The 22669-nt window shown below is 38.4% G+C and overlaps 1 protein-coding gene across 1 annotated transcript in view; it reads right to left on the reverse strand.

Annotated features, from left to right (window-relative positions):
• Positions 1-22669, reverse strand: part of arhgef39 (Rho guanine nucleotide exchange factor (GEF) 39) — a 120058-nt gene that overhangs the window by 92405 nt on the left and 4984 nt on the right. Inside the window, exons 2-3 of the mRNA XM_063006036.1 lie at positions 20093-20295; positions 16351-16445 (exon numbers count right to left, since the gene is read on the reverse strand). Coding sequence (XP_062862106.1) covers positions 16351-16445; positions 20093-20242 — 245 coding nt within the window. The 5' untranslated portion in view covers positions 20243-20295. The remainder of the gene's footprint in view (positions 1-16350; positions 16446-20092; positions 20296-22669) is intronic.

The raw sequence follows: 22669 nt of genomic DNA on the forward strand, positions 1-22669 counted from the left end.
GTAAACATACTTTTTTTGCCAGAAACACCAGAACTCAATAATTAGAAGAGGTGTCTACATACTTTTTATTGCCAGAAACATCAGAACTCAATCATTAGAAGAGGTGTCTACATACTTTTTATTGCCAGAAAATCCAGAACTCAATAATTAGAAGAGGTGTCTACATACTTTTTTGCCAGAAACACCAGAACTCAATAATTAGAAGAGGTGTCTACATACTTTTTTGCCAGAAACACCAGAACTCAATCATTAGAAGAGATGTCTACATACTTTTTTTGCCAGAAACACCAGAACTCAATCATTAGAAGAGGTGTCTACATACTTTTTTTGCCAGAGACACCAGAACTCCATAATTAGAAGAGGTGTCTACATACTTTTTATTGCCAGAAACACCAGAACTCAATAATTACAAGAGGTGTCTACGTACTTTTTGCCAGAAACACCAGAACTCAATCATTAGAAGAGGTGTCTACATACTTTTTGCCAGAAACACCAGAACTCAATCATTAGAAGAGGTGTCTACATACTTTTTATTGCCAGAAAATCCAGAACTCAATCATTAGAAGAGGTGTCTACATACTTTTTTTGCCAGAAACACCAGAACTCAATAATTAGAAGAGGTGTCTACATACTTTTTTGCCAGAAACACCAGAACTCAATCATTAAAAGAGGTGTCTACATACTTTTTTTTGCCAGAAACACCAGAACTCAATCATTAGAAGAGGTGTCTACATACTTTTTATTGCCAGAAACACCAGAACTCAATAATTAGAAGGTGTCTACATACTTTTTTTGCCAGAGAAATCAGAACTCCATAATTAGAAGAGGTGTCTACATACTTTTTATTGCCAGAAACACCAGGACTCAATAATTAGAAGGTGTCTACATACTTTTTTTGCCAGAGAAATCAGAACTCCATAATTAGAAGAGGTGTCTACATACTTTTTATTGCCAGAAACACCAGAACTCAATAATTAGGTGTCTACATACTTTTTTTGCCAGAGAAATCAGAACTCAATAATTAGAAGAGGTGTCTACATACTTTTTTTTGCCAGAAACACCAGAACTCAATAATTAGAAGAGGTGTCTACATACTTTTTTTTGCCAGAAACACCAGAACTCAATAATTACAAGAGGTGTCTACATACTTTTTTTTGCCAGAAACACCAGAACTCAATCATTAGAAGAGGTGTCTACATACTTTTTTTGCCAGAGAAATCAGAACTCAATAATTAGAAGAGGTGTCTACATACTTTTTTTGCCAGAAACACCATAACTCAATAATTAGAAGAGGTGTCTACATACTTTTTATTGCCAGAAACACCAGAACTCAATCATTAGAAGAGGTGTCTACATACTTTTTTTGCCAGAAACACCAGAACTCAATAATTAGAAGGTGTCTACATACTTTTTTTGCCAGAGAAATCAGAACTCCATAATTAGAAGAGGTGTCTACATACTTTTTATTGCCAGAAACCCCAGAACTCAATCATTAGAAGAGGTGTCTACATACTTTTTGCCAGAAACATCAGAACTCAATCATTAGAAGAGGTGTCTACATACTTTTTTTGCCAGAGAAACCAGAACTCCATAATTAGAAGAGGTGTCTACATACTTTTTGCCAGAAACCCCAGAACTCAATCATTAGAAGAGGTGTCTACATACTTTTTTTGCCAGAAACACCAGAACTCAATAATTAGAAGGTGTCTACATACTTTTTTTGCCAGAGAAATCAGAACTCCATAATTAGAAGAGGTGTCTACATACTTTTTATTGCCAGAAACACCAGAACTCAATAATTAGAAGGTGTCTACATACTTTTTTTGCCAGAGAAATCAGAACTCAATCATTAGAAGAGGTGTCTACATACTTTTTTTTGCCAGAAACACCAGAACTCAATAATTACAAGAGGTGTCTACATACTTTTTTTGCCAGAAACACCAGAACTCAATCATTAGAAGAGGTGTCTACATACTTTTTTTGCCAGAGAAATCAGAACTCAATAATTAGAAGAGGTGTCTACATACTTTTTTTGCCAGAAACACCATAACTCAATAATTAGAAGAGGTGTCTACATACTTTTTATTGCCAGAAACACCAGAACTCAATAATTAGAAGAGGTGTCTACATACTTTTTATTGCAAGAAACACCAAAACTTCATAATTAGAAGAGGTGTCTACATACTTTTTTTGCCAGAAACACCATAACTCAATCATTAGAAGAGGTGTCTACATACTTTTTATTGCAAGAAACACCAAAACTCTATAATTAGAAGAGGTGTCTACATACTTTTTTTTGCCAGAAACACCATAACCCAATCATTAGAAGAGGTGTCTACATACTTTTTATTGCAAGAAACACCAAAACTCTATAATTAGAAGAGGTGTCTACATACTTTTTTTGCCAGAAACACCATAACTCAATCATTAGAAGAGGTGTCTACATACTTTTTATTGCAAGAAACACCAAAACTCCATAATTAGAAGGTGTCTACATAAGTTTTTTGCCAAAAAAAACAAAACTCAATAATTAGAAAAGATGTCTACATACTTTTTTTGCCAGAGACACCAGAACTCCATAATTAGAAGAGGTGTCTACATACTTTTTATTGCCAGAAACCCCAGAACTCAATCATTAGAAGAGGTGTCTACATACTTTTTGCCAGAAACATCAGAACTCAATCATTAGAAGAGGTGTCTACATACTTTTTTTGCCAGAGAAACCAGAACTCCATAATTAGAAGAGGTGTCTACATACTTTTTGCCAGAAACCCCAGAACTCAATCATTAGAAGAGGTGTCTACATACTTTTTTTGCCAGAAACACCAGAACTCAATCATTAGAAGAGGTGTCTACATACTTTTTTTTGCCAGAAACACCATAACTCAATCATTAGAAGGTGTCTACATACTTTTTATTGCCAGAAACATCAGAACTCAATCATTAGAAGAGGTGTCTACATACTTTTTTTGCCAGAAACACCAGAACTCAATCATTAGAAGAGGTGTCTACATACTTTTTATTGCCAGAAACACCAGAACTCAATAATTAGAAGGTGTCTACATACTTTTTATTGCCAGAAACACCAGAACTCAATCATTAGAAGAGGTGTCTACATACTTTTTTTGCCAGAGAAATCAGAACTCCATAATTAGAAGAGGTGTCTACATACTTTTTTTGCCAGAAACACCAGAACTCAATCATTAGAAGAGGTGTCTACATACTTTTTTTTGCCAGAAACACCATAACTCAATCATTAAAAGAGGTGTCTACATACTTTTTTTGCCAGAGAAACCAGAACTCCATAATTAGAAGAGGTGTCTACATACTTTTTTTTGCCAGAAACACCAGAACTCAATAATTACAAGAGGTGTCTACATACTTTTTTTGACAGAAACACCAGAACTCAATCATTAGAAGAGGTGTCTACATACTTTTTTTGCCAGAGAAATCAGAACTCAATAATTAGAAGAGGTGTCTACATACTTTTTTTGCCAGAAACACCATAACTCAATAATTAGAAGAGGTGTCTACATACTTTTTATTGCCAGAAACACCAGAACTCAATCATTAGAAGAGGTGTCTACATACTTTTTTTGCCAGAAACACCAGAACTCAATAATTAGAAGGTGTCTACATACTTTTTTTGCCAGAGAAATCAGAACTCCATAATTAGAAGAGGTGTCTACATACTTTTTATTGCCAGAAACCCCAGAACTCAATCATTAGAAGAGGTGTCTACATACTTTTTGCCAGAAACATCAGAACTCAATCATTAGAAGAGGTGTCTACATACTTTTTTTGCCAGAGAAACCAGAACTCCATAATTAGAAGAGGTGTCTACATACTTTTTGCCAGAAACCCCAGAACTCAATCATTAGAAGAGGTGTCTACATACTTTTTTTGCCAGAAACACCAGAACTCAATAATTAGAAGGTGTCTACATACTTTTTTTGCCAGAGAAATCAGAACTCCATAATTAGAAGAGGTGTCTACATACTTTTTATTGCCAGAAACACCAGAACTCAATAATTAGAAGGTGTCTACATACTTTTTTTGCCAGAGAAATCAGAACTCCATAATTAGAAGAGGTGTCTACATACTTTTTATTGCCAGAAACACCAGAACTCAATAATTAGAAGGTGTCTACATACTTTTTTTGCCAGAGAAATCAGAACTCAATAATTAGAAGAGGTGTCTACATACTTTTTTTTGCCAGAAACACCAGAACTCAATAATTAGAAGAGGTGTCTACATACTTTTTTTTGCCAGAAACACCAGAACTCAATAATTACAAGAGGTGTCTACATACTTTTTTTGCCAGAAACACCAGAACTCAATCATTAGAAGAGGTGTCTACATACTTTTTTTGCCAGAGAAATCAGAACTCAATAATTAGAAGAGGTGTCTACATACTTTTTATTGCCAGAAACACCAGAACTCAATAATTAGAAGAGGTGTCTACATACTTTTTATTGCAAGAAACACCAAAACTCCATAATTAGAAGAGGTGTCTACATACTTTTTTTGCCAGAAACACCATAACTCAATCATTAGAAGAGGTGTCTACATACTTTTTATTGCCAGAAACACCAGAACTCAATAATTAGAAGAGGTGTCTACATACTTTTTATTGCCAGAAACACCAGAACTCAATAATTAGAAGAGGTGTCTACATACTTTTTATTGCAAGAAACACCAAAACTCAATAATTAGAAGAGGTGTCTACATAAGTTTTTTGCCAAAAAAAACAGAACTCAATAATTAGAAAAGATGTCTACATACTTTTTGCCAGAGACACCAGAACTCCATAATTAGAAGAGGTGTCTACATACTTTTTATTGCCAGAAACCCCAGAACTCAATCATTAGAAGAGGTGTCTACATACTTTTTTCCAGAAACATCAGAACTCAATCATTAGAAGAGGTGTCTACATACTTTTTTTGCCAGAGAAACCAGAACTCCATAATTAGAAGAGGTGTCTACATACTTTTTGCCAGAAACCCCAGAACTCAATCATTAGAAGAGGTGTCTACATACTTTTTTTGCCAGAAACACCAGAACTCAATCATTAGAAGAGGTGTCTACATACTTTTTATTGCCAGAAACACCAGAACTCAATAATTAGAAGAGGTGTCTACATACTTTTTATTGCCAGAAACACCAGAACTCAATAATTAGAAGGTGTCTACATACTTTTTTTGCCAGAGAAATCAGAACTCCATAATTAGAAGAGGTGTCTACATACTTTTTATTGCCAGAAACACCAGAACTCAATAATTAGAAGGTGTCTACATACTTTTTTTGCCAGAGAAATCAGAACTCCATAATTAGAAGAGGTGTCTACATACTTTTTTTGCCAGAAACACCAGAACTCAATAATTAGAAGAGGTGTCTACATACTTTTTGTGCCAGAAACACCAGAACTCAATCATTAGAAGAGGTGTCTACATACTTTTTTTTGCCAGAAACACCAGAACTCAATCATTAGAAGAGGTGTCTACATACTTTTTTTGCCAGAGAAATCAGAACTCCATAATTAGAAGAGGTGTCTACATACTTTTTTTGCCAGAAACACCAGAACTCAATAATTAGAAGAGGTGTCTACATACTTTTTTTGCCAGAAACACCAGAACTCAATAATTAGAAGAGGTGTCTACATACTTTTTATTGCCAGAAACATCAGAACTCAATCATTAGAAGAGGTGTCTACATACTTTTTATTGCCAGAAAATCCAGAACTCAATAATTAGAAGAGGTGTCTACATACTTTTTTGCCAGAAACACCAGAACTCAATAATTAGAAGAGGTGTCTACATACTTTTTTGCCAGAAACACCAGAACTCAATCATTAGAAGAGATGTCTACATACTTTTTTTGCCAGAAACACCAGAACTCAATCATTAGAAGAGGTGTCTACATACTTTTTTTGCCAGAGACACCAGAACTCCATAATTAGAAGAGGTGTCTACATACTTTTTATTGCCAGAAACACCAGAACTCAATAATTACAAGAGGTGTCTACGTACTTTTTGCCAGAAACACCAGAACTCAATCATTAGAAGAGGTGTCTACATACTTTTTGCCAGAAACACCAGAACTCAATCATTAGAAGAGGTGTCTACATACTTTTTATTGCCAGAAAATCCAGAACTCAATCATTAGAAGAGGTGTCTACATACTTTTTTTGCCAGAAACACCAGAACTCAATAATTAGAAGAGGTGTCTACATACTTTTTTGCCAGAAACACCAGAACTCAATCATTAAAAGAGGTGTCTACATACTTTTTTTTGCCAGAAACACCAGAACTCAATCATTAGAAGAGGTGTCTACATACTTTTTATTGCCAGAAACACCAGAACTCAATAATTAGAAGGTGTCTACATACTTTTTTTGCCAGAGAAATCAGAACTCCATAATTAGAAGAGGTGTCTACATACTTTTTATTGCCAGAAACACCAGGACTCAATAATTAGAAGGTGTCTACATACTTTTTTTGCCAGAGAAATCAGAACTCCATAATTAGAAGAGGTGTCTACATACTTTTTATTGCCAGAAACACCAGAACTCAATAATTAGAAGGTGTCTACATACTTTTTTTGCCAGAGAAATCAGAACTCAATAATTAGAAGAGGTGTCTACATACTTTTTTTTGCCAGAAACACCAGAACTCAATAATTAGAAGAGGTGTCTACATACTTTTTTTGCCAGAAACACCAGAACTCAATAATTACAAGAGGTGTCTACATACTTTTTTTTGCCAGAAACACCAGAACTCAATCATTAGAAGAGGTGTCTACATACTTTTTTTTGCCAGAAACACCAGAACTCAATCATTAGAAGAGGTGTCTACATACTTTTTTTTGCCAGAAACACCAGAACTCAATAATTAGAAGGTGTCTACATACTTTTTTTGCCAGAGAAATCAGAACTCAATAATTAGAAGAGGTGTCTACATACTTTTTTTTGCCAGAAACACCAGAACTCAATCATTAGAAGAGGTGTCTACATACTTTTTTTGCCAGAAACACCAGAACTCAATAATTACAAGAGGTGTCTACATACTTTTTTTTGCCAGAAACACCAGAACTCAATCATTAGAAGAGGTGTCTACATACTTTTTTTGCCAGAGAAATCAGAACTCAATAATTAGAAGAGGTGTCTACATACTTTTTTTGCCAGAAACACCATAACTCAATAATTAGAAGAGGTGTCTACATACTTTTTATTGCCAGAAACACCAGAACTCAATCATTAGAAGAGGTGTCTACATACTTTTTTTGCCAGAAACACCAGAACTCAATAATTAGAAGGTGTCTACATACTTTTTTTGCCAGAGAAATCAGAACTCCATAATTAGAAGAGGTGTCTACATACTTTTTATTGCCAGAAACCCCAGAACTCAATCATTAGAAGAGGTGTCTACATACTTTTTGCCAGAAACATCAGAACTCAATCATTAGAAGAGGTGTCTACATACTTTTTTTGCCAGAGAAACCAGAACTCCATAATTAGAAGAGGTGTCTACATACTTTTTGCCAGAAACCCCAGAACTCAATCATTAGAAGAGGTGTCTACATACTTTTTTTGCCAGAAACACCAGAACTCAATAATTAGAAGGTGTCTACATACTTTTTTTGCCAGAGAAATCAGAACTCCATAATTAGAAGAGGTGTCTACATACTTTTTATTGCCAGAAACACCAGAACTCAATAATTAGAAGGTGTCTACATACTTTTTTTGCCAGAGAAATCAGAACTCCATAATTAGAAGAGGTGTCTACATACTTTTTATTGCCAGAAACACCAGAACTCAATAATTAGAAGGTGTCTACATACTTTTTTTGCCAGAGAAATCAGAACTCAATAATTAGAAGAGGTGTCTACATACTTTTTTTTGCCAGAAACACCAGAACTCAATAATTAGAAGAGGTGTCTACATACTTTTTTTTGCCAGAAACACCAGAACTCAATAATTACAAGAGGTGTCTACATACTTTTTTTGCCAGAAACACCAGAACTCAATCATTAGAAGAGGTGTCTACATACTTTTTTTGCCAGAGAAATCAGAACTCAATAATTAGAAGAGGTGTCTACATACTTTTTTTGCCAGAAACACCATAACTCAATAATTAGAAGAGGTGTCTACATACTTTTTATTGCCAGAAACACCAGAACTCAATAATTAGAAGAGGTGTCTACATACTTTTTATTGCAAGAAACACCAAAACTTCATAATTAGAAGAGGTGTCTACATACTTTTTTTGCCAGAAACACCATAACTCAATCATTAGAAGAGGTGTCTACATACTTTTTTTTGCCAGAAACACCATAACCCAATCATTAGAAGAGGTGTCTACATACTTTTTATTGCAAGAAACACCAAAACTCTATAATTAGAAGAGGTGTCTACATACTTTTTTTGCCAGAAACACCATAACTCAATCATTAGAAGAGGTGTCTACATACTTTTTATTGCAAGAAACACCAAAACTCCATAATTAGAAGAGGTGTCTACATAAGTTTTTTGCCAAAAAAAACAAAACTCAATAATTAGAAAAGATGTCTACATACTTTTTTTGCCAGAGACACCAGAACTCCATAATTAGAAGAGGTGTCTACATACTTTTTATTGCCAGAAACCCCAGAACTCAATCATTAGAAGAGGTGTCTACATACTTTTTGCCAGAAACATCAGAACTCAATCATTAGAAGAGGTGTCTACATACTTTTTTTGCCAGAGAAACCAGAACTCCATAATTAGAAGAGGTGTCTACATACTTTTTGCCAGAAACCCCAGAACTCAATCATTAGAAGAGGTGTCTACATACTTTTTTTGCCAGAAACACCAGAACTCAATCATTAGAAGAGGTGTCTACATACTTTTTTTTGCCAGAAACACCATAACTCAATCATTAGAAGGTGTCTACATACTTTTTATTGCCAGAAACATCAGAACTCAATCATTAGAAGAGGTGTCTACATACTTTTTTTGCCAGAAACACCAGAACTCAATCATTAGAAGAGGTGTCTACATACTTTTTATTGCCAGAAACACCAGAACTCAATAATTAGAAGGTGTCTACATACTTTTTATTGCCAGAAACACCAGAACTCAATCATTAGAAGAGGTGTCTACATACTTTTTTTGCCAGAGAAATCAGAACTCCATCATTAGAAGAGGTGTCTACATACTTTTTTTTGCCAGAAACACCATAACTCAATCATTAAAAGAGGTGTCTACATACTTTTTTTGCCAGAGAAACCAGAACTCCATAATTAGAAGAGGTGTCTACATACTTTTTTTTGCCAGAAACACCAGAACTCAATCATTAGAAGAGGTGTCTACATACTTTTTTTGCCAGAGAAACCAGAACTCCATAATTAGAAGAGGTGTCTACATACTTTTTTTGCCAGAAACACCAGAACTCAATCATTAGAAGAGGTGTCTACATACTTTTTTTGCCAGAAACACCAGAACTCAATCATTAAAAGAGGTGTCTACATACTTTTTTTGCCAGAGAAATCGGAACTCCATAATTAGAAGAGGTGTCTACATACTTTTTTTGCCAGAAACACCAGAACTCAATCATTAAAAGAGGTGTCTACATACTTTTTTTGCCAGAGAAATCGGAACTCAATCATTAGAAGAGGTGTCTACATACTTTTTTTGCCAGAAACACCAGAACTCAATCATTAGAAGAGGTGTCTACATACTTTTTTTTGCCAGAAACACCATAACTCAATCATTAAAAGAGGTGTCTACATACTTTTTATTGCCAGAAACATCAGAACTCAATAATTAGAAGAGGTGTCTACATACTTTTTTTGCCAGAGAAACCAGAACTCCATAATTAGAAGAGGTGTCTACATACTTTTTTTGCCAGAGAAACCAGAACTCCATAATTAGAAGAGGTGTCTACATACTTTTTTTGCCAGAAACACCAGAACTCAATCATTAGAAGAGGTGTCTACATACTTTTTTTTGCCAGAAACACCAGAACTCAATCATTAGAAGAGGTGTCTACATACTTTTTATTGCCAGAAACATCAGAACTCAATCATTAGAAGAGGTGTCTACATACTTTTTATTGCCAGAAACACCAGAACTCAATCATTAGAAGAGGTGTCTACATACTTTTTATTGCCAGAAACACCAGAACTCAATCATTAGAAGAGGTGTCTACATACTTTTTATTGCCAGAAACACCAGAACTCAATCATTAGAAGAGGTGTCTACATACTTTTTATTGCCAGAAACACCAGAACTCAATAATTAGAAGAGGTGTCTACATACTTTTTATTGCCAGAAACACCAGAACTCAATAATTAGAAGAGGTGTCTACATACTTTTTTTGCCAGAAACACCAGAACTCAATCATTAGAAGAGGTGTCTACATACTTTTTATTGCCAGAAACACCAGAACTCAATAATTAGAAGAGGTGTCCACATACTTTTTTTGCCAGAAACACCAGAACTCAATCATTAGAAGAGGTGTCTACATACTTTTTTTGCCAGAAACACCAGAACTCAATCATTAAAAGAGGTGTCTACATACTTTTTTTGCCAGAGAAATCAGAACTCCATAATTAGAAGAGGTGTCTACATACTTTTTTTGCCAGAAACACCAGAACTCAATCATTAGAAGAGGTGTCTACATACTTTTTTTTGCCAGAAACACCATAACTCAATCATTAAAAGAGGTGTCTACATACTTTTTATTGCCAGAAACATCAGAACTCAATAATTAGAAGAGGTGTCTACATACTTTTTATTGCCAGAAACACCAGAACTCAATCATTAGAAGAGGTGTCTACATACTTTTTATTGCCAGAAACACCAGAACTCAATAATTAGAAGAGGTGTCTACATACTTTTTATTGCCAGAAACACCAGAACTCAATCATTAGAAGAGGTGTCTACATACTTTTTTTGCCAGAAACACCAGAACTCAATAATTAGAAGAGGTGTCTACATACTTTTTTTGCCAGAAACACCAGAACTCAATCATTAGAAGAGGTGTCTACATACTTTTTTTGCCAGAGAAATCAGAACTCCATAATTAGAAGAGGTGTCTACATACTTTTTATTGCCAGAAACACCAGAACTCAATCATTAGAAGAGGTGTCTACATACTTTTTTTGCCAGAAACACCAGAACTCAATCATTAGAAGAGGTGTCTACATACTTTTTATTGCCAGAAACACCAGAACTCAATAATTAGAAGAGGTGTCTACATACTTTTTTTGCCAGAAACACCAGAACTCAATCATTAAAAGAGGTGTCTACATACTTTTTTTGCCAGAGAAATCAGAACTCCATAATTAGAAGAGGTGTCTACATACTTTTTTTGCCAGAAACACCAGAACTCAATCATTAGAAGAGGTGTCTACATACTTTTTTTTGCCAGAAACACCAGAACTCAATCATTAAAAGAGGTGTCTACATACTTTTTATTGCCAGAAACATCAGAACTCAATAATTAGAAGAGGTGTCTACATACTTTTTTTGCCAGAGAAACCAGAACTCCATAATTAGAAGAGGTGTCTACATACTTTTTTTGCCAGAGAAACCAGAACTCCATAATTAGAAGAGGTGTCTACATACTTTTTTTGCCAGAAACACCAGAACTCAATCATTAGAAGAGGTGTCTACATACTTTTTTTTGCCAGAAACACCAGAACTCAATCATTAGAAGAGGTGTCTACATACTTTTTATTGCCAGAAACATCAGAACTCAATCATTAGAAGAGGTGTCTACATACTTTTTATTGCCAGAAACACCAGAACTCAATCATTAGAAGAGGTGTCTACATACTTTTTTTGCCAGAGAAATCAGAACTCCATAATTAGAAGAGGTGTCTACATACTTTTTTTGCCAGAAACACCAGAACTCAATCATTAGAAGAGGTGTCTACATACTTTTTATTGCCAGAAACACCAGAACTCAATAATTAGAAGGTGTCTACATACTTTTTATTGCCAGAAACACCAGAACTCAATAATTAGAAGGTGTCTACATACTTTTTATTGCCAGAAACACCAGAACTCAATCATTAGAAGAGGTGTCTACATACTTTTTTTGCCAGAGAAACCAGAACTCCATAATTAGAAGAGGTGTCCACATACTTTTTGCCATAAGGATTACCATACACTAGCTGCTGACATTAACAAACCAAACAATAGAGCCATTTGATGAGGCATGTTTTGCAGGAGCTCTACAGCAGAATAATTAAGGAAGCATTCACACTAGAAGCGGCAAAACCGCTTTTGCACCTCGTTTTCCTATAGTGTGTGGCAGTGCTGCTAAGCTTGCCATTGCTCGTACCTTTTGCCACGTTGGGCTTGCGATTCACCTGATTGAACTTTGACCCAGTTTGCCGCTGACCTTTTCAAAGCGCCTCAAATGAGACAAACTGTTTGATATGACGTGGTAAAAGCGACTCAGATAGTACGAACAACACTTGACGTGAAAAAGCTTAACATGACATTGTATTAAAACAACGACCGAGGCACCCACGTGGCGCAGGTGGATAATCAGCTACCACACCAGTGCTGAAATTCTGAACTCCCAGAGTTCAAAACTCAGCACTGCTACTGGTCGGCTGGGCGCCCCCTAGAGGGCTAAGTTGGCAATGCCTGCAGCAGACAGAAGTCGTTATCAAGTCTGCCGGGTGGAAAAAGACCAGAACCAAAAAAGTGGGTGAGGTCTTCAACACTGCAAGGTTAGTAGCCTGAGGCGGTTGTACAGGACGGGGAGGAGCACAGAGATCAGTGCGCTCAAATTCTGGCCTCATACACGAATTCACCAAAAGTGAAGGGTTGTGGACTAGCTGTTTTAGATAAGTGTTTTAGATTCTCTTGGAAAAGCTTATCATCACAATTTCTCAGCACCTCGAGATCTACAGTATAACACAAGTTTAAAAGTGAAACAGTGAGGAAAAAACAGCTAAACTTAGATGTACAGTATGTGGATGCTTTTAGAGTGAATTTGCTGGTTATTCCACACAAATGCATAGTCGTGGCCGCTCAGGTGGCGCAGCGGTAAAACACGCTAGCATACCAGAGCTGAAATTTTAAACTCGTCGGTTCGAAACTCAGCTCTGCCATCCAGTAAGTATCCGGCTGGGCGGCTATATGAACAATGATTGACATGTTGCTTATACAGTGTGGGAACCCAGATAGGGACCTCATAACTGATGCAATTACGACCTCTGATGGCTGATTGATGGTGCCTGCTCTCCATACACAAAGCTGATCCGCATATGAACTCGCCTCGTGCAAGTAAAAAGATGCAGTCGGCTACTGCACACTTGTCGGAGGGGGCGTGTGTCAGTCTCGCTCTCCTCAATCAGCAGTGGAGATCAGCATCAGTAGAGAGGAAGCATAATGCAATCGGGTAATTGGATACGACTAGATTGGGAGGCAAATTGGGAAAAACGCAAAAAAAACCCCACAACAACAATCGAGGAATTCCAAGAGTAATGGATATGAGATGTTTAGTGTTCCTATGTTGTTTTTTAGTACAATAACCCACGTTAAGGTTTTTTAACGGTAAGCATTTTAGACTAAGGGTGTGTTCGAAAACCTAGGAAGCTGCCTTGCTGTCTTAGTAGAGAGGATTCTAATAAGTCAATGACTTATAAGGCAGGTTATTCGAACGCGCTACTTAGATAGCGATTCCATCGGGTTTCGCATTTCGCGTTTAGCATTTAGCATCTTGCCATTAAAACCAATAAACTGAGGTAGCACAGCACGCTAACGTCAATATAACATCTTCATTCATGTACCGATAACGGATAAATTTCCTGACAAGCCCGAACTTGCAAATAAAAACACTTGGTACAAGTTAAAAATCAGTAATATTTTATTTACGTTTGAAAATAACTCCATTCGTTTCTCCGCCCCGTCAGCCATGTTTATTTTTCTGTGCGAGAAGAGCACCCGACCCAAAATGAATGCTGGGATTGCCTTGATCACTAAGGCAGCGTCGGATGCTCCCTCGTTCTTGAGCCAAAATAACATTGAAATATTAAGATGCCTCAGTAGTGTGGATTTTAAGGCATCTAGGATTTCGAACAGCCTCCTTCTCGGGAGCGCGCCCAGGATGACGTAAAATGCTGCCTATGTAGACAGCACACTAGCTTTTCGAACACACCCTAATTCTCACAATTGCTCAGCACCTAGAGTTTGTTTATTAGGATTTTAACATCATGTTTTACACTTTGGTTACATTCATGACAGGAACGATAGTTACTCATTACACAAGATTCATCAGTTCACAAGGTTATATCGAACACAGTCATGGACAAATTTGTATCTCCACTTCACCTCACTTGCATGTCTTTGGACTGTGGGAGGAAACCGGAACACCCGGAGGAAACCCACGCAGACACGGGGAGAACATGCAAACTCCACACAGAAAGGACACGGACCGCCCCACCTAGGGATCGAACCCAGGACCTTCTTGCTGTGAGGCGACAGGGCTACCCACTTAGCCACCGTGCCGCCCAGCACCTAGAGCTATAACACAAGTTTAAAAGTGAAACAGGAGGAAAATCCAGCTAAACACATATACACGTGGATGCTTTCAGAGAGGTTATTCCACACAAATGCATATTCGTCCCATATTCGCACTTTTATGACGTCTTACTGAACTGCTCAAGCCAAGCGCTGAGCAAAGCAGTTTGCGCCGAGGCTCGGGGTGAGTGAAGTGCAAAACGCTTCTCGTGTGAAAGCCTCCTTACAGTCAGAAAGTGCAGCTGTAGGCCAGAACACAGGAGTAGGGCAGGGTATCGCCACTAATTTCCTGGATCGATTCGATTCCGATTCACAAGGTCCCGATTCGATCTTCGATTTTCGATTCAATTTCGATTCAACACATTTAGGCATATTTGAGTTACATTAACAGGTTTTGTTTAAATATGTACAGATGTTCAGAGAACGAATGTGATAATTGTACAAAGAACATTTATTATTAAAAATATTTGTGTATTTTGAAAACAGTAACATTCATTTTTTATTATTTTTTATGTCTGACACGCTACAACATTGTAAATGTAATGTAAACATACACCTGGCTGTTGAACAGCTTATGCCAAGTTTACACTACACGACACTCTGATTAACACCTGGTCGCTGTAATGTTCACACTACACGACTGATCGGCGATGGGGGGTTTTACACTACACCATCTAGCTTCTCTGGTCTCCAAAACTACGTTTTGTCACGAAAACACACGTGAGAAGTGATGAAAGGTTTAATGATACCTCGTCCAAACATGCACATCAACAAGTAGCGAGAGATGAAAGTTTGTGCGCTGATGAAATAAATGAATCTGAGTGGATTCAGCAACACGAGCAGCATGACTTGTTCTATAGTGAGTTGGAGGTTAATAAATATTTAGTTTTGTAGAGAACGATCAGGTCAGAAATACTGTAAAACTCGCGTGTGCTGATGTATTCTGATAGAAACTATATTACACCCCTGCCCCACCTGTTTACAACCTCCCCCCTGTGTTTCCCCTCGCTGTTTCTCACATTGATTGAGAGCCGAGTTTTGATCGCAGAGCGAACACCGAGTTCCTCCCGAATCCAGCACCGACCCGTCGCCGAGCGAAAATCAGTGCAAAAAGTTGTGTAGTGGTCATAACTTGAGCTTCTGCCATGATAAACTGATGTGCAGGTCAGATCTCGTTGCATGAAAAAACACTGGCTGGTCACGCGAAATTAAAGGGGGTAAAAGATTTCCGTGTGCACCGTAAAAAGGGGCGTATTTAAAAGATCGATCTCGCGTTCATATGAATCGATATCGGATCGTTCAAATAAAGATCGATTCGAATCGAAAAATCTATTTTATAAACCCACCCCTACACAGGAGCCTGGTAGATTTTAGTGAATACGATAATAACACTCACAAGGTGATCAGCGAGTTTTCAACCCTTATTTTTGTATTTGATCTTAATTATCACTTCGAAACTTTTGATCCTGTTGAAATTGTATCACACACTCACACACTCACACACTCACACACTCACACACTCACACACACTCACACACACTCTCACACACACTCACACACACACACTCACACACACTCACACACACACTCACACACACACTCACACACACACTCACACACACACTCACACACACACACACACTCACACACACACACACACACACACTCACACTCACACTCTCACACACACACACACACACACACACACACACACACACACACACACACACACACACACACACACTCACACTCACACTCACACTCACACACACACACCACTACAGCGAACACAGCAGCAATATAGAGTAAATTATTAAAAGGATACTTACTGGTTTACTAAATGAATTGATTTCATTGAACTGAAGATTCTCTCTCTAATGTCTTGCCTCAGGGTTCCTTTGGCCTTCAGAATCTCCACAAAATACTAGAAGAGAAGGAGAGACGGAAATGAAACAGTTGGCCGGCGCTCGTTCAGAACTCTTTATCTTGTGTCACCTTACATGCAGCACACCCTTGAGACACCGAGGAAAGCATTTCGCATCAATGGCACCCCAATTACTTTTAAAAGGTCAGACGCATAGCTAATTCAACATGACCCAAGGGCAGGAGGAAACCTGAAGGAGAATATATAGATCCTCATAAAAATGTGTGTGGGATTTAATAATCAGCCACTTACCCAGCATAACACTGCAAAACAATAAGAAATAATGCGGTTCACAGTGTTAGCTCTCCAGGTTCAAACGCTAATCGTTATGACACATGCTGTGTGTGTGTGTGTGTGTGTGTGTGTGTGTGAGAGCACAGTTAGACAAAACAAAAAGACTTTGAGTGCAGAAACAGCTGCGGTGCTCTCAGGTCATTTAGTAATAAAATGAGCTGAGCAAATTGAAAGTGCTCGAGGCTTTTAGTGAGTTAAAAAGCACAGAAGGAAAATTGTGTGTGATGGTGTCAAAAATCACTCGAGAGGAAAATAGAAACTTCAGGAAGACTTCTTCAGTCAGAGACAAATGCGTGTCTGAGACGAACCAATTAAAATGCGGTTTAAGCGACATGACAATATCACACACATCACGTAAACGATAACACACAACAAACACTCCTGATGACACGAAAAAAGTGATGGGGTGCACAACTGCCACCTACTTCATATACTTTATAGTTTAAATCTGTGTTGTTGTATATTTCATTGATATACTTTCATATCTTAATTCTGTGATACTATGTATCAATGCTTTTTTTCGCCTACCTTTTTAAATTCCGTGCGAGCCAATTGCAACGAAATTTCGTTCTGCGTACACTTGTGTATAATGAATGACAATAAAGTTCATCTAAGTCTAAGTCAAGTGGCACAGTGGGCCTAATATGCTAGTCCACCACCCTGAGACCCAAGTACAAAGTCTTGGGTTTGAGTCTTGGCGTGTTCAAAAGAGGGAAGGCTGGATCATGACTTTCAGCGGTATTTTGACGCCTCTTTAATTTCTTCAATTCATGTGTTTCAGTCACAACAATTGCTAACAGGTGTAATAAATCACTAATATTAGGGATGTCCCGATCACGTTTTTTTGTTACCGATCCTGATCATTAATTTTGATAATACTGTTCACACAGTGCACACTTCAAGTACATTACAGTTATTCAAATTAATCCAATGTATATGTTTAACAACTGAATAGCTCTGCAGTGCTGCATCCAAGCTAGTGCTTAATGTTCTTTTATTTTTACAAAATAAAAGTAAACAAACTTAGTGCAGCATTGTAGTAGTAAAACTAGAACACTCAAAATGAAGTGAAGGTTCTTTTTGAGGAAAATCAGCATCTCTGCCGTGTTAGCGGACAGCCGGTTCCTCTTCTCATCATATAATAATAAACTCGCTGTATTTGGCTGAGTGTTTATTTTTTAGCTGCCGTATCAAATTGGTAGTAATTGTAGATCGTTTGGTTAAATGATATCTGGTTTGTTTCTTATGAGCCACCGTACTTGTATGCGTGCTGTAACTAACAAACTTTTCTGTGGTTGTATTGTGACAATGGTTTGATGGACGTTTCTACGCAAAGTGAGTGTGTTTTGACCCTTTGGGGCTTCCATAGCGCATGGAATAGCGTGCTTGGCTAACGCGATGACTCTAGCTGTCCGCTATTCGGTACATTAACAGAAGAAGTTAATAAAGTGTTTTGCTCCCAACAATTTGTGAAAATACCGTGTATTTATTTCTTTATTAAGCGAGTGCATCACTACGCCGCTCGATTACATAACTAAGCCAATCAGAGTGCTTGATACTGAGATGTCGTTCAGTCTTATAACACGTAAACTCGTAAAAGCTGTATGTTATGGTCCTGAAGTTTTCCTACTCGGATTAAGTTATTGTTTTGTAAACCGGAGTGATCCTCGACTCACACACCATATAAATAGTAAAATTCTACAGTAATGAACGCAGCTCTGCTACTACCGCCTCACATTGCAGACATTACACTTCACTGTTGGACTTGTTTCACTTTCCAATTTAAAGTATTTCCACTCAGCGAAAAAACAAAGGATCGGCCTTAGTAAAGCTGTGGTTGTGCAAAAAATGACGGTTGGCTAGTAAAACTTAAAAATAGGTCTTGTAGGACATGTGGATGTGTGTGTCTTTAAGAGAGGTGTATAGTGTGAGATGCTCTGTTCACAATATCGCGCTAAGTGATTCAGGAGTCGATTCGTATAAAGCGAAGATTGTGCACGTTCTGAGTCTCTCTCCTCAGTCAGCTCTCCGTTTTTTCTGTTATTAATGAATGCTGCGGTTTCAAATAAACGCCAATTACTACAGAACACCTTGTGTGACTCGCTTTCCTTACAGGTCGGAGGCTTAATTAAACTGAGTATTACCACAGAGCGATAGCCAAGACTCGTTCTGCCTGTGGAGCTAAAAGTTATCTCACCTGAGTTTTCTGTCAGAGTATCCTGAAACAGGGAACTTAGCGATTGGGCAAGCCGTAGCCTAGTGGTTAGGGTACTGGACTAGTAATCAAAAGGTCGCTGGTTCAAGCCTCACCACTGCCAGGTTGTTGCTGTTGGGCCCTTGAGCAAGGCCCTTAACCCTCAATTGCTCAGATTGTATACTGTAACTGTACTGTAAGTCGCTTTGGATAAAGGCGTCTACTCAATGCTGAAAATGTAAATGTAAATGATGTACTTTTGCCTCTACTTGGTTAGGTTGGGGGGTGGCAGGTTTGAGGTCGGCACATGGAAGGGCGCACATGTCCACAAAGGTTGAAAACCCCTGTTCTAGACCAACAACGGTGCCCCAAAGATAATACAATAGGCTGAATTGGCAAAAGATTCCCACAATCATACTACTTTGCTCTTAAAAGCTGCTGTTGTTATACCTAAAAAGATTACATAGAGGTCACTGGTCACTCAATTCCACTACTATTTGTTTATAAAATGGGTTGTCTAACAAGCTCATGGTCAGGATTTGTCATATATGCATATACATGTGTACAGTACAATGAAAATATTTTTCTGCATATCCCAGATTGTTTGGAAGCTGGGGTCAGACCGCAGGGTCAGCCATTGTACGGTGCCCCTGGAGCAGACAGGGTTAAGGGCCTCGCTCATGGACCCAACAGTGGCTGTATAGCAGAGCCAGAATTTATGATTGATAGCCCAAAGCTCTACCCTCTAAGCATCCACTGTCCCAAATTAATATTATCAGGGCCAGTAATATTACATAGTTGTTGTTTTTTTTTTTTGTTTATTACGTCATGTTTTACACTTTGGTTACATTCATGACAGAAACGATAGTTACTCATTACACAAGGTTCATCAGTTCACAAGGACACAGTCATGGACAATTTAGTGTCTCCAATTCACCTCACTTGCATGTCTTTGGACTGTGGGAGGAAACCGGAGAACCTGGAGGAAACCCACGCAGACACAGAGAGAACATGCAAACTCCACACAGAAAGGACCCAGACTGCACCACCTATAGCAGAAATATTTATATCTCTAACATGTATTTTGAACATTTCATCTGTTCCTGATTTCATGAAGCACTGCTCTGTGTTACACAACACGTTTGTGTAAAAGTCTCACCGTGGTAATCAGGTCCAGCTTCTGGCAGTATCTTTGTTCACTGTGGACCAGTTCTCGTCCCGTCCTCTCCTTCTTTCGTTCCCAGCGCTCCCTCTGCTCCTGAACACTGCGCACACCTGCGGGTACGCACGGGCTCGGCGCAAAACTCATAACTGCCAGCTGTCTCAAGGGTGCGGTCTCAGGAGCAGAAAGTGATTTGTAATCTGAAATTAAAACAAAGAACAACAAATTTTTTTCTATTTTATTTTAATCAACTGCTTTATCTTGGTCGGGGTCGCAATGGGTCAATCACAGGACTTGGGTGATGGATTCTTACCCCTCACCCCAATCACATTTGTGAGACACTTGGACGCACCGCTGTGATTTAAACCTGGATCTGAGTAGTGGTGGGTTAAAAAAATAGACCACTGCACCACCCAAGTGCTCCACAATCGGCTTTACATCAGGGTTTCTCAAACTTTTTTTTTTTCAAGCGAGCCACATTTTCTCCCTGATTTTTACCGCAACCCAGGCAACACAAACAATGCATCAAAACGAAACACAAAACAAAATATACATAATTGAAAAAAATTGTGGCAATCTGGTCCCACTGTGGTTTACAAAATGTAACGTAAAGCCTCCACATGGGGGCATATGTGGACAAGTTCATTTAGTGTTTATGTGATGTTAAAAATTTATTTAATTAATTATTCTTACTTTACTCGTTATTTGGCTCGCAACCCACTTAAGTGCTCCACAGTCCATCTGCTTTGTCCTTTACATCAGGGTTTTACAAACTTTTTTTCAAGTTAACCACATTTTGTCCCTGATTTTTACCGCAACCGAGGCAACACAAACAATGCATCAAAACGAAATATACGTAATTGATAAAAAAGGTGACAATCTGGTCCCACTGTGGTATACAAGATGTCCACGTATGCCACCATGTGGAGGCTTTACGTTACGAGTTCATTTAGTGTTTATGTAATTTAAAATTTGTTATTAGTATTTCTTCTCGTCTACCTATTTTTCAGCTCACAACCCACCCAAGGGTCACGACCAAGGGTTTGAAAAACCCTGCTTTACATCAGCACTCCCCAACCTTTTTTGCACCACAGACCGGTCTCATATAAAATATTATTTTACGAACCGGCGGGGGGGAGGGATTCAAAATAGAATAACTATACTGCTTACAGATTAGCTTTTTTCGCCGCAACGATACGCTGCTTCCACCTGGGGGTGATATGGGATGATAAACACCCGTGTGTTGGAAATGGAGCGTGTTTTCACACGTTTTCATTGCTGATGGTGAGATCTCTAATTATTTATTTTTTCTGTGCAGCCCAGTAATAAATGACCCACGGATCGGGACTGGTCCGCGGCCCGGTGGTTGGGGACCACTGCTTTACATGACACTTGGCATTGAGCAACTGTGGAACTGCGAATCCTTGAAACTCCCAAAAGCACCACATAAACACACGTGGTGAGTTTGCTCTGCTTGGGCAGATATTCACAAACTTGTCTTTGTGAAAGGTGGCATCCTATGAGAGGCATATTTTATTGAATGGTCTGTGTACACATGTTAGCAGTAGGGGGCTGAAATACCAAAACCCACTGATTACAAGGGGTGGCCACACACTTTTGGTTATGTATGACAACTAGAAAGACTGGCTGGGATAAAGCTATCGGGACGAAAGCCAAATTTACATTTATATTTTTGGCATTTAGCGGACGCCTTTATCCAAAGCAACTTTACAGTTACAGTATACAGTCTGAGCAATTGAGGGTTAAACAGCAGCAAACTGCCAGTGGTGGGGCTTGAACCAGTGACCTTCTGATTACTAGTCCACTACCTTAAACACTAGGTTATGGCTTGCCCAAATAACCAGCATTAGCTTATTATGAGCCTAAAATAAGCTAATATAATAAGCTAAAAACCAGCGGCACCTTCTTAATCTATGACCTAGCATTCACTCCGCCATCGTACTTCCTCCATCACTTTCTTTTTCTGCCAGTCCCTGAGCTGTATGGTGGCCTATCAGCGCTGACTCATTACTGTCAGCTCTAATGGAGCACCGGGGCAAGAGAGAGGGACAACTCCACCACTTTAACAGCAATTAACCCTTGTGCTGTCCCCAGGGAGGCTGGCGTCAGCTGCTCTTTAACACTGTAAACAAGCCGCCTCCATCGGTGCAACCAAAGCAGGGAAGGGTCACGTTCTTCACTTACGAGTCGTATAAGCTAGGTGCCAACACAGCACCCATTAACACTATACACCAGCCGCTTAACTGCCAACAAAGGTGGATTAACGATGTGTACGATGTAGTGATTGCCCACTTTTGCCAGGTGCTGCTTGCATAAGCAATGTCTGTAACCTCAGTGGCAGAGAAACAGCACAAATAAGTGAGCTACAAGTCCAAAGTAAAAAGCACCCCATGCAGTCCTGGCTTTATACACATTAAGTAAAGCCAAGACTTTCTTTTACTCAAAATTGCATCACTTTTCCTGCATAATCTACCAATTTTATGAGATATAGCAGTTTTTTGGCCCAGGGAAGCCAATTAGAGTCCAACTGACAAAGGAAAACTGGTGCGAGGT

The sequence above is a fragment of the Trichomycterus rosablanca genome, chromosome 1, assembly GCF_030014385.1.
Source record: "Trichomycterus rosablanca isolate fTriRos1 chromosome 1, fTriRos1.hap1, whole genome shotgun sequence".
Taxonomy (NCBI): domain Eukaryota; kingdom Metazoa; phylum Chordata; class Actinopteri; order Siluriformes; family Trichomycteridae; genus Trichomycterus; species Trichomycterus rosablanca.